Consider the following 13,960-nt stretch of genomic DNA (forward strand, 5'->3'; position numbering starts at 1 on the left):
CTAACAACTGATAATCTGCGTATATTGTCTAAAACTGAAATGTTAAATCGGATGTGCTGATTGTTTTGTAAATGAATGTTGGGTGATTTCTGCAATTGTTATTCAGTTTTTATTCTTTCATGCATTGCTTTGTTATGAATATTTTTGTATGTATTTTAGAGTTGCGATTCTATTATTTGCTGTCATGGGCCACATGCGTGTTTCTTTTTGTATTGTCGCTTTCCGCTGCCTGTAATGCTTGTAATCTTTTGTAAATTTGTAGTTTAGATTTTTTTCTGGGTGAAGGGGCCAGTCAAGCTGTGAAATGCAGCTTTTTTCTCTTCGCACCAAACCACCTATACATTGTATTCTCGTGTATTTGTCACGTGGTTGAATAAACTCAAACTCAAACTCAGGTGGATGTGATAGAGATCCAGTTGGGTCGTCTGCTTACACAAGTGATGGAGACTCGAGATTTTGAAGCCATCCAGCACGTGCACAACGCCTACCTCACTTCCCTTCTTAAAGACAGCATGATAATGTTGCAACCTGTAAGTTACCTACTGCATATTTCGACTTGTGAGTGGCGTAGAGCTTCCTATAAATACACTGGAGGGATTGGCGCTGGTGTCTATGAGAGCTGCAACGCACGGCGCTTCAGCCAGCATGAGAATGATGGGTAGTATACAAATTTGTCTAATCTTCATACTTCCGGCTCTGTTCGACTTCACGTGGCTTGAAGCTGCTTGGTCACAAGACGACAATCAGCAAACGTTCAGCAGTTGCACTTTACTACCTTGAACTTTTCAGGCCCACCAATTCAAATCGGCTCACGAAGTTCACAAAAGTTTATTTTTTTATTTGAAACAAAACCAAAACACAATAACAAACGAAGCGACAAGTGTATTTGAAGCCAGCAAGCACGAAGACTATGCAAATTTGTGTGCTACCCATGACTTCATGGTGATGGGTAGCACACTCTTTTTTCACGCACCCTCAGTACTAGTGTGCCAAGATTCACAATGACTTTGGCTGGCATTTCTTCCTGTTGCCTAGCTATTGAACGAGGTGATGTATTTTAGCTGCACAGTATATTTTGATGATAGAAGCACTATGACTGAGATGTAGCAACTTTAGTAATGCTACGTTGAAATTAGTACTCTGATGAGGAGCTGTTTGAGGGACACATATTCAGTTGAGTGTCTCCTGTAAGCACTTGTTCTATTGCGTCTACCTTGTACAGTGCCATTTTTTATGAAAGGGAACACAGGAGTGCGTGGCCTGCGCACTCCGGCGGCTGCTGGCAGCGTGTTCAAGGGGAGCGAGAGCAACCGCAGTCTCTTCTGACGTCATCTCGCGGCGAGCAAAACAACCATTCGTTGCTGATATGGAACCAGCGGCAAAATTGCGACCCCCTCCCCCTTGAAGGCGATTACGCGAGAGCCGGTAATCGCCTTCAAGGTGGACTGGGTTGCAATCTTCCCAGCGGTTTCAGATCAGCACTGACATCTTGTTTTGCTCGCCGCGAGATGACGCAAGAAGAGAACGTGATTGCTCTCGCTTGAACATGTTGCCAGCAGCCACCAGAGCACGCAGGCCACGCACCGCCGTGTTCCTTTTCATAAAAATTGACACTGTACATGTCTGCTAGTGTTGGGGCACCTTTTGTTGCGTTTGACCAACTAGCTCAAAAAGCCATGTTCTCTCTTAGATGGTATAAGGCTCAATTCACAAAGCTGTATCATTTGACAACTGTTATGAATTGTAATTTAGGCATACTGACTACATCATTCAAAAGATGGTACTGCCCTCCATTGCTTTGCTGGAGGAATGTCAGGCAGAGGAATGCCTCCATGTACATTACTAATAATTATCTGGTGAACCACTTCCCCTTAATAATGTTGCCTAGTGTTCAAAGTTCAAAACTTTATTCTTTGCGATGAATCTTGAATGCAAATCTGGTGTGTTGCTTTCAGGTGCATAACTGTTTTAAGTCACTCTTTGTTCTGAGCAAGTCATTACATGGCATCTTTCCTGTCTATATCGACGAACAGCTTTCTCAAAGGCAGTTCTCAGAATTTGAGAGAATCGAACAAGTAAGTTGGCGCTCCTTACGTTCATAGACCATTGCGTAGCATTGCCTATCGTTGCGATTGCAGAACTTTTTCCAGTGTTTACGTGCTTCAAGGATGTCATTAGCTTCTTTGATATGCAGTTTCTTATTCCCCTGCAACTTATCAACACTTGCTTAAAGTGAACTCGTAAAAGCATTTTAATTTCTATGATGTGCACTATTCGCACTTTCCACACACTGCAGCCAGACAACCGGTGTAAATTATTCTACTTTGATCTTAAAGTTTTCATCACCCAGCATCTGCAAGCAAGCCCCACCACTATGGAAATATCACAAATCTACAAAGTGTTCTGGGTTTTGCGAAGTCTGCATCCTGCATGCTGCCTAAATCACAAAAACTGCTGTCGGAGTTAGCGGACGACAATTAATTCAGCGTTTTTTACATGAAGTGCGTGCGACTGAGAGCAAATGACAGAGCTAGTGCTAGTAGTTTGTGAGTTGCAGTCTTCCCGTAAGGCTAGTGTTGACACCAGGCTAGTGTCAGGCTAGTGTTGACACCAGGGTGTCAGAACTGCTTTTCGTTTTGGTTTTAGTTACGTTTCGTTTTGTTGCTGTTCCGGAATAAAAAAAAATATTTTTGTAATAATATGTAATAGTTTTTATTTTCAGGCAAGGTTTGAAGTTAAACTATTTATAGCTTTCCTCTTTAAAAAGTGGGGCAGGGGTAAAACACATTCTTCAGAGGAGTCAAAGTAACTGAACAATGAATTCTCACAAAGTAGCACAAACCAGTACTCTTTAAAGTCATAGTATTTGTTTTCTTAAGTCAGAAATAAATTTTTTTGAGCAGGCTCACTGCTTTTTTTCAAGGGAGTCGCCATTATCTCGGAAGCAGCAGATCATTGAGCGTTATCTCCGATGTGGAAGACCACTGTTCTAATAAAACAAACTTTAGCACCGAGAATGCCCTCTTCATGCTGGCCAGCATGAAAGGCACACGAAAGGCCACCTATGTTAATAAACATCTCTATTCGCCACTGTTTTCATTTATTGTTGCAAAATTTCAGCACATCTTTACTTTGGAATGTCTGTCTGAAAAATGCTCTATTATTGCATTCCGAGGTATGCATCATTGCTCACGTTGCATTACCTCGGTAGTTCCGGATTGCCAAGTTTTACCGAAAAATGATTGAAAAAAATTTTGATTTCACTCCAGAACTAAATAATAGATAACATTTCGGTTATGTTTTCGTTCAGATATATACTTTTTCATTTTTTTGTTTTCACCACTGTAAAGCCATCCTCTTGATATCAAAACTAAATATGTCTTTTTAAGGTAGAGGTGTTAAAAATATGTTCAATGCATTCCCAAGCACTACGACACTGTTTTTAGGGTTTTTGAGACTCGTGTTTGAGCGATTTAGAGCAACAAGCTGAAACTACTTAAGTTTCGTGTCTGTAATTCTTTAAGGTTTCTTTCTCACGAAACCCATGTTCATTCATAGAAGAGTGAAACTTTGGGCTAGTTGGTATTGCATGATGAAGAACGTACAGCGCGAACACAAGACGGGAATACTAAAGATGGGACACAGACAAGCGCTGTCTGCAGCGCTTGTCTGTGTCCCATCTTTAGTATTCCCGTCTTGTGTTCGCGCTGTACGTTCTTCTTCATTCATAGCTATCGAGTATGAAAAAGTGAATATGTGGAATATTTCTGATGGGACCTTTCTAGCCTTGAGTGTAAAGCAATGATAAAGGTTTAGTTTATAGTTAACAGAAATAGCCATAGTTTGAAAGCATATTTCCACCTAGAGTTATGAGTCGGCAAGCCCTAGCAAGCCGAAAAGGGAAAAGAGAACAAAGAAGAAGTGTGTGTTAGCGCTTCATTTGAAGATACACGCTCGTGTCTTTCTGCCCCGCTGTTCCTGTCTTGTCTTCACGGCTCTTGGTGCGTGACAAACTGGTGGACGTGCTGGGTGATCTATGCACCGTACCCCTCCACATAGCAAGAACTCAAGCGTCATACCGGTGGTCACTCCTGTGCACCGCGCCAGCAGAAGAATCTGAGGGCAATCCCCTGAGTTTGGACTGCTCGTAAACAACATGGCAGCTCCGACCAGCCCTACTGACACCAACCCAAACGGTACGAACGGCACAACACCGCTTCATTGCACTTTACTCACGCCGCGAACGCCAAATCCCTTTCATGGCACTGCACTTGAGGATGTCGGAGATTGGCTCGTTCATTACGAGTTCGTTGCCGTGCACAACCAGTGGGACGACGCAGACAAACTGCGGCACGTCTGTTTCAGTCTTTTGGACGGCGCACGTATATGGTATGGGAACCGGGCAGGTATTCTTACATCGTGGGAAGACTTCAAACGCCGACTTCTTGGGACATATGCCAGCCCTGACCAATGGGAGAGAGCTGAGCGCGATCTGCAGTCCTGCATACAACTGCCGAATGAAGGGGTTGCGATGTATGTCGATACACGACGCGTCTTTTCCATTGAGCTGACCCCGGCATGCCAGAAGAAAAGAAGGTACAGTACCTCATGTGCGGGGTGAAAGAACGCTTTTCAGTGGGCTTGTGCGCAGTCCTCCCAAGACTGTGTCCGAATTTCTCAGAGAAGCCGTCACCATCGAAAGCACTCTTAGGCACTGGGCCCCGTCATACGAACGGCACGTCAACGCTTCAACTACAGACTACTTGGGAGCTTTCGGTGGTCAAATGGATTTCTTCCGACAGCCCATACATTCAGTCATCAGCGAAAAACTCCTGAGCAAGTACTTCGGACCCTACAAAGTATTACGGCAGTTGAACGAGGTCAACTACGAAGTCATTCCAGACGGAGGCTCGGCAACCACCCAGCGGCACTCACCACGAACAGAGATTGTGCATGTCGTCCCGTTAAAACCTTATTTTACGCGGTAATACTCGCCTTATTGTGCCAGGGCAGCAAACATTTTCTTTTTTTCGTTGTCCATAGGGTCTCGAACGAACTTTGAACTGTAATGTTTTTTTTTTCTTATGACCAACCACAGACATTTTTCTTTTTTTTTTTTGCACCTGCATATGCCCTGTGCACTATAAGTATCATTTCTCCCTTTCTTTTTATTCCCTTATGGGCCTTGCTGTCACCTTGTGTATGAGCATCGAGTCGATGCTCTAATGGGAGGGGGAATAATGCCACCTAGAGTTATGAGCCGGCAAGCCCTAGCGAGCCGAAAAGGGAAAAGAGAACAAAGAAGTGTGTGCTAGCGCTTCATTTAAAGATACATGCTCGTGTCTTTCTGCCCCGCTGTTCCTGTCTTGTCTTCATGGCTCTTGGTGCGTGACAATATAAAATGCATTAATACTTAATTTTGTTACGCATCTATCAAACCTAATTTATGTCTGTCACATTCAAGTGTCTGAGTCGAATTCAGTAAGCAATTCTAGTGAAATTTTGACTTAAGTGCTTGTTATTTTTTTAAAGAAGTAATTAATGTAATAACTTTGAGAAATTGATACCTCAAGTTTAGAGGTCTACAATTACAACTTCACAGTAAAAGTTTAAATTGTAGTTTTATAATTTCTGCATGCCAGAGCGTTTAGAGTGTCACTGAAGAGAGAGAGAGAAAAGAAATAAGTTTATTTGTATCATAAAATTATGTCTACATTAACCTCAAATATCACTCTTTCCACGAGACGCGACTTGGCAAGCCTCAAGAGGCACAAAAACAAAACATATGGCACCATCACACTGAAGTTTGCACACCAGCTGATGATTGTAAACATTTGTTGGCATCTGCTCAGGTCTATTTAGTCGTTTAATGGTAAAAGTGGACTATACCATACTCTTAAAGGGGAACTCTGGTGTGTCCTCTATACTGGCTGTCATTGAGTGGAAATTACAGTCTGGTGACTGATGTAGTCTAAGTTTGCTTGGAAGCTTGTCGATTACTAGGTTATTAGATGCTGTAGCGTCATGGTTCTTGTTTCGCACAACGTGCAGGTGCGACTTGGGAGGTCCGAGGAGCCACCTCAGGACACTTCCCGAAGGACGAGTCCATTTGATGCATACCTTTAATAACAATAACTTGAGAACACTTACCCCAAATATCACTGGTCCAACTCCTCAAATACAGTTACAAAGAAATGTACATGCTATAAGTTAATTACTCATCATCGAGTCCTACCACTCAGTCCCTGCACAGAGTTGGTCACGGAGAGTTGCGAAGGAGCGGGGTATCACCCGCGTCGTTGAGTGGAAGCCTGGCATGAAGCACGGGGTTGATGCAGTTGTCGTCGTAGTTGGCATCAGCACTGGGCTGCCGGTAGACGCTGTGCCAGCTGATGCTGCATTTCACACACTGGCCTCGAGGTAGAGTCCCGGCCGGACAGCCCCACTCGAGCCTGAAGATCAACAGCTCAGACCTGTCAGCACCTGCGTACCACAGCACCTGCGTTAGTACCGTTCACTCCGTGACGCCACTTGTGCGCAACACTGCTGCTTCGCATCCCATATGGGTTCCCTTCGGGGAGACGGACCAAGTTTTTTTTTTTTGTCTACAGTAAACCCCAGAATAATCGCTTCCAGAAAATTTTGCCATTCAGTTATTTTTAGAATACTAGTATCCACTTGCGTGGAGTGTTGAATAGCAGGCTTGTCACTGCAGAAATTTTACAAACTTTCGCGGGATTCTTTAAAGCTTAATACCGTGCACCGCTTACTAATATATTGTTTTCTTTTCAAGTGAAAGAGTACACACAGTGATGGAGATTTTGAAAACACTTTCATGTCATCAAAGTATTTTCCCAAGGACCTTTGCTTAGCGTATTTCCCTTGCTTAGTGTATTTGCATAGCAACTGCCCCAGTGTCTAATATAGAATTTTTTAGCAGTTTTTTACATGCTTGCAAGTATGGCATATTTATTTGCTGTTTCTAAACCCATTTACATGTTCCTGCAATGAAAAATGAGCTTGTCTAGAAGTTGATCTTTGTGATAGCAGTAGTCATTACTTATCAGGTTGCACAAATACATCATCATAGCTGTTTGTGATTGAAACCATAAACATAAACCTTAGGTTGTGTTTCATAAATTAAACTTTTTTTTTTTTTTGCAGGAGTTCCAAAGTAATAAGCGGCTGCTCATAAAAGTGCTGTCCTCGCTGCACAGCAAGCTATCCGAAACACAGCCCTCCAACCTGCTAGTACGCCTAGACCCTGGTTGTGTATCAGCCCTTGCAACCAATTAGGTGCGACACCTGAAGGCATTAAATTGGAATGTGCCAAAAGGATATTCATAGCATCAAGTGTATGAACTATTTGTTGTTTCAATCACAAATATAAAATACTCTTCAACGGTTGTCAATTGGGTTCGAGCTGACTGGCACATTGACAAAAGGACAAAAATGATAATTCTATCATTGTTGTGGTTTGATCAAAACTAGGATGCTTGTTTAATGGCTTATTCCAGCATTGAAGGTACATGCATAGAAGAAAATGCAGATAACCGTGGCTGCTCAGGCATACAACTCGGGGGGGGAGTGAACTCCCCCTTCCTCCCCCAGACAACTTCGTGGTGAAAGGACAGAAGCGAGGGAGTGCACACACTTGTCCCACAGTTCCTCAAACGCAACAGTGTTAACTAATGTAAAACAGAAATTATATCTTCCTGTGAGTACATGCTAAATGGAAACTATCATGTACTTCATTACTTTATATAACAGCAGTCTGACACAAATGAGACTTGTAGTAAAGAAAATTAAATGAACAGTACAGATGTGGGAAACCTAATGCCTTAATGCAAAATTCTTATGCAATGAATAGATGGATTAAACAACTTCATTGAGGTCTAATAGCAAGTGTCCTGGCCCAAAGCGGGCCGCTCCCACGTTGTCACCGGCTTCGCGGGTTCATTCGACTCGAGGAGGTCTTATAGTCCCGGAGTGGCAGTCCCGGCCGCCGCCGATGGGAGCAAGTGAAGCCGGCGGCGGCCTTATAGCTAGAGGAAACACAGGGCGGAACCGCCATAGACCGCAATGGAAAGGCACATTGCGCGCGTCGGTTTGCAGTTCCGCGATAAAAAAAAATGAGATGGAGACCACTTTTAGGTTACACCGACAAATAAGTGCCTCTTCTTGTTAATTAAACAAATTCTTTCATGCACTCATTGTCAGCTGCACACTTTCAGATCAATCTGTTGTCGAGGGATGCTTCGCATATCGAGCTTGCTGGCGCACTATTGCAGTACAAAAAGGTTGTAGTATATATATTTGGTGTTTTAAAAAATGTGCCTGCAGATACTCAACATCAAGGGGAACCCGATGCTTGCCTCTTTCATATATGTGCTTGTGTGTGTGTGTCAGCAGATTACCAGAGAATATATGAGGAAGTTGAGCCCCGCCGCGGTGGTCTAGTGGCTAAGGTACTCGGCTGCTGACCCCCAGGGCGCGGGTTCGAATCCCGGCTGCGGCGGCTGCATTTTTGATGGAGGCGGAAATGTTGTAGGCCCATGTGCTCAGATTTGGGTGCACGTTAAAGAACCCCAGGTGGTCTAAATTTCTGGAGCCCTCTACTACGGTGTCTCTCATAATCATATAGTGGTTTTGGGACGTTAAACCCCACATATCAATAAATCAAATCAATCAATAAGGAAGTTGAAATAATTGAAGCTAAAGTTAGAAAAGAGAGGTAATTAAGTAAACTGGGAGTCATTAGTGATTTTTCTAGAGTTATGGAATTCTAGGCAATTTACAGGTGGAACCGAAACCGAAGCAACGATGTCGCGTGCAACCGACAAACTCCAGGAGACGTACCCCAAAGGAACCGTTTATAAGAACGATTGCAGTGGCGTTAGTTATGCACATTATTTATCAAGTTCCGTTGGCGGCGTGTGTTGCCATGGCAAGCGCAGCCTTCAGAGCCTAAAAACGAGGTAGCTTGATGTTTGATATAACGCCACTCACCCATTTAGACAACTTCGTCGATCGGCGTTTTGGTTTCAGTTTTGTTGGCAAGATACTACGGATTTCAAAGGTGTCTCATCTTGTTTTAGACGCAATTGCTTATTTTCTTGACTACATTCTAGTGAAGCTATGTCAAGGAGGTAGAAACTAACACGTTTTTGTACATGCGCTCGGAAAGCAGGAAAAATCGAAGGTGCACAGCTGCCAGACCGCAGTCTCGTTGTCTGCCCCGTTCTGTCGAAGCAGCATTCTTCGAAGTGAACGGAACAGTAATGGTCACCGTCTGTAGCCCTCCTACTATTTTTTCAATTAGCACGTTCCCAGGCAGAACGCAGTGCACTTCGAAAACCTGTAGCACGGATAATCACGGCATGGAATATTCTCTACGTTTGCGAATTCCGCGATAAACATGCACAAAATTCAACATTCACTCGCCTAAAAAATATGCATGCACGCCATCAGTTTTGCCTTGTAAGACAACACCAGAAAACTTGGAATTCAAAAGGCATTCAGACGTCCTACTCGTTCCAAATACGTGCAGCCATAGACCGCAAGTGCTTCATCCATAAACTTAAAACTTATGGGCAACATCGCGTCAGCGAGCATTTAAAGCTTCAAGATACCTTCCATATAGCTATACCATAGAACACCTATCAGTTTGCTATATGCATGTATTACACGCATGCGCACCTTTCATATTGTTTCTAATTTAACAGCATATGCGAGAATACTTACACGTGAAAAGTGATCCCAGGCGTTATCTTGATGTGATTTGTGCAGTCATTAGCAACGCACGAAGTCACCAAGGCCTTGTAAAATCTTTGACTGCTTTACAAAAGCATGTCACAGTCTCCAAAGGCGACTGTGAGGGCGCAGCTATGAAGCGCACTTTGTTGTCTGCTTCAGTTTTTCCTTTTCCAATATGGCGGTGACTGACGTCACTTATCGGGGCGCACCCCCACTCCAGAACACATGGTATAGAACCTCCTTGATTGGACTGCTTATAACTGTACCTACACAGTTGAACCCCTTAATAAGAGGCATGCTCCAGGCAGCAATTTATGTCTTTTACATGAGATGTCTCTTGTAAGCAAGGTACCACGTATAGACTTTTTTTATCAACCCATATTTTACTATAGGCACACTGGTGTTGAACCTTTTATAAAGAGGTTCAACTGTAATGTCGAAGTATCAGTTTAGCTGCATTATGATGCAAAAAAAAATTTTTCAGCCCTTTTCATACCGAAGACATCACTAAGCAAGCAAGAGGATGAAATTGATAATTTTTTGCTTTCATGTTGACTCGGTGCTTTGCACACACCATTACAAATACAAGGTTCAGTTGATAACTTTTCTGCCTGCCCTAAAGAGAGTTTAAAGTGGTATTATCAGTGAGGTCTGTGTAAAAAGACAAGATGATTACAGTGCTGAAGTGTAGACAGTGCTGTACCTGCGTGAGCTACTTTTCCCGAATGTCTGGTTCATGCAAACCAAGAAATGCAGTTGGAAGTCTGGTATTGCGAATGCGAGTACTTTGCTGAATTATTTAAAAATATGTTCACCGAACTCAATCGTGCACTAAATAAGTTACAATGTTAGAAGCAGAGCGTGATAGAAGCATTACTTTTTACCATAGTAATACTTAATGAAATGCTCTTCTTATAAAACCATTTAACGTGATTTTGGTGCCCCTTGATTAACAAAAAAATTTGTAATCAAACACACCTTTCTGTGCCTCCAGGTTTTGGTGGAGTCTAATGCAGTTTGTAGTCCCCCTACTAAAGTGTGCTTCACAATCATATCTTGGTTCTGCCACATATAGCCCCAATATTTAGTTTCCTTTTTTTTTAGCTGTATTTCTTTTGTTTATGTCTTCAGTCATGCATACAGCAAAAGCGGCAGTATACGACACGAGTACAGAGCAGTTCATCCAGCCTGGTAATATGCAAGGGTGTCACGGGTTGAAATTTTGTGCCGAGAATACTAACCGTGGTTGTAGTCTTGCGTCTCAAAACCATATTCTTACGAGAGACACTGTAGTGGAGGGTTCTGAAAATCTCGACCGCCTAGTTTTTTTGAACGCCCACCTAAATCAAAGCACAGAGGCCCCAAGCATTTTGCCTCGGTCAGTGCAGCCGAGATTCAATCCCACAACCTTGTGCCAAAAATGCAACAACTTTGCATCAATCTTTCATTATGCTTCTGTAATAGTACAGCAATGTTTGCATGTTCATTTTACGTGAGGTTAAGGAAGTTTGTAATCACGTACAAGAATAGCTTTACATGTTTAATGTCAACCAGCTTCTGCAGTATGTGAAAAATATGCAGAGGTCAACGAGCAAATGCAAGGTCCAATAACATGATTCATGCAATATAAAAGTGCAGTGCAAAGAAAACATTAACCTGAAAAACTGTAAACGAGATTAAATGGTACAGAAGGAAAGGTAGTGAGGTCAACCAGTCCAGGATAACCGGTTTGCTACCCAACTGGAAACAAAGTCTACAAGTATGTCAATGGGTGTTATGTCCCACAGATTAAATATGCTTCACAACTCACTGTGTTCAAGCAATGCTAAAAGAACCTCAGCTACCTCAAGCATTCCTGCTGAACATGTTTAACAATGTTTTATAACTTTCCATTGCTTTTTCATTCCAAAGCAGAAACAAACACGTAGTGCTCCTACTCTTTATTTTTCTTCGACGACCACACACAGGAAAACGATCAACGTCACAGTCGTGAAAAGAGCAAGTCTAAAATGATTCTACTGCATATTTACAATCAAAACAATGTAGATGTATTCACTTCAAATTAAATCAAACATAGCTCTCCACTGTTCCCAGCATACAATCGCCTACAGCAGCTTGCATAAAAAGCTAGCACTAAATTGAATTTGCAATCTTTCTATGCTGTCATAATTAAAAGCCTATATAACAATTTTTTTAGAAGTAGAATGAAAGCTTTCATCGTATTGTGCTACTCTAACTAAAGAGACTACAGGGATTTCGATCCTTTCCGAGAAACAAGTGAGGAAGACAAGCAAGCGAAGACATAATGGCACTTTAAAATCTTTGTTACAATAGGAGCTTGCAGTAGGACGTAAAGAAACATCTGGGCACGGTGGTTGTGGAGCTCCTGAGCCTTTGGCCGCTGTGAGTGCACAAGCCACACCACCATGCAGACATGTCTCAGCTTGCAACAGGTACAATACAAGATGCGACAGAGTCAACACCTCTAATGGCTCAAGCAAGAAATAGCACTGATGTGTGGTGTTAGCAGAAGACAGTAAATTGGTAAATAACTAAAGATAATGCACCACACAGTACATTATAGCTTCCCAATATTTCACTGATGAAAGTTGTCTGTGTGCTTCAGTCTAATGGTCGGTGTCTTATGTACAGACCAGAAGACAAACTAAGTAGATTTGTTTTTAAAACAATAAAGGAAACAGCAGTTTACAGTCAAATCTCACGTCAGTGTTTGGGCAAGCTGGTGATTCATCATCAAGAATGATTTGATAGGAAAAAGAATCAGCAAAAAGCCACACGAGGACAGCGAAGAACAACAACCACACAGAAGGCGACATGGACAAGCGCTTGTCCATGTCGCCTTCTGTGTGGTTGTTGTTCTTCGCTGTCCTCGTGTGGCTTTTTGCTGGTTTTTTCTTCCTATTACTATGAACCAACTAGCCCAGAAAGCTACGTTACTAAGAAAATTTTCAACAATGCAGGAGAAAATGCGAATGGACAAAAGGGAGGAAGCATGGACTAGTGCTTGTCCATGTCGCCTCTCTTGTCCATGTTTTTTTCTGAGCTGTCTTCACAAACCTCATAACTAGTCTGAGCAGTGCGATGAAGTGAGGCAGCTGTGTGAAAACATGGGCAATCAGACACAAGATTGCTTGCCAAATTAAGCTCACATTTTAGTTGCGCAGGTCGACATGCGAGTCTAGTCAGTTGTTAGTTGGCAAGTGAGGTTTGTCGGATGTCTACTGTATTAATTTAAAAATAATCCTACTCGTTCAAGTTACAAGAAAATTTTGAGTGTACTTTTTAATGATGAGCAATATTCGTTAATGTGGCTTGTCTGACTCATGAAGTAACGGAGCACAAAGTTAGTATCCTTAGCCATTACAGGTTTTCAGGACATTCTCGTACTGTTTAATGGTACATGCTTCTTTATCGCGAAGGCTTCGGACGAGCAGATCTGCAACTATCATGCTTCGTTCTATAAATAATTTGCCCTAGACAAGTTGCTATTCCAATATTTTAAACATAATAGAGTACTAATCTAATACACTTCCTGGATAATAATGTCTCCTCTATTATGACAAAAGAAATATTGGAGGAATTTTGCATTCTCTTCAGAAGAATTTTAATTTTTTCAAATTTGAAGCCAAAATCATGCACAGGTTTCTGCATAGTCTTTTTGCACTGGTTAGCCTTAAAAATAGATATATAGCCTTTTTGCACTGGTTAGCCTTAAAAATAGATAGAAACATGAGCATGAAATTTACAGTGTAGCAATGATGGCTACACTAATGACACATCACAGATCAGAATACAATATTCAATCATTTCATGTAACATAAGCAATGACATAGATAACCAGCAACTGAAACACGCAGAAGTTCTAGCAACCAATATAAACAAAGATGTGAGTGTTTGCCTAGTGCAGTTCAAACCGCATCTGTGTTGCAACAACTGAAAAAACATACTGCAATACAGCAGGATGTTTTCTTTCTCTACAGCTTCAGTTATGGTTTTGTTACGGTCAAATTAATGCACTAAAGACTTACAATAAATTACATCATGCTGCACCACTTAAAAGACCAACAAAACTTTGCAATAATAGCAAGGGAACTTTTTGAAAAAATTTTGAAATACACCTTTACGCAAGTATGTATTAAAAAAAAAACTGATAATTCCACACGTTTAATGTTAAACCACACAG

The 13,960-nt window shown here is 42.0% G+C and overlaps 1 protein-coding gene across 2 annotated transcripts in view; it reads left to right on the forward strand.

Moving 5' to 3' along the window:
* Positions 1-7,412, forward strand: part of LOC119159668 (gamma-tubulin complex component 4) — a 46,045-nt gene extending 38,633 nt beyond the window's left edge. The window contains exons 12-14 of one of the 2 annotated variants that reach the window (XM_037412496.2): positions 396-530; positions 1,956-2,075; positions 7,165-7,412. In XM_037412496.2, the coding sequence (XP_037268393.2) occupies positions 396-530; positions 1,956-2,075; positions 7,165-7,296 (387 nt within the window). In that variant the 3' untranslated portion in view covers positions 7,297-7,412. The remainder of the gene's footprint in view (positions 1-395; positions 531-1,955; positions 2,076-7,164) is intronic. The other variant, XM_075891375.1, reaches the window with a different exon arrangement.
* Positions 7,413-13,960: the final 6,548 nt, after the last annotated feature.

Source organism: Rhipicephalus microplus, chromosome 1 (genome assembly GCF_043290135.1).
Source record: "Rhipicephalus microplus isolate Deutch F79 chromosome 1, USDA_Rmic, whole genome shotgun sequence".
Taxonomy (NCBI): domain Eukaryota; kingdom Metazoa; phylum Arthropoda; class Arachnida; order Ixodida; family Ixodidae; genus Rhipicephalus; species Rhipicephalus microplus.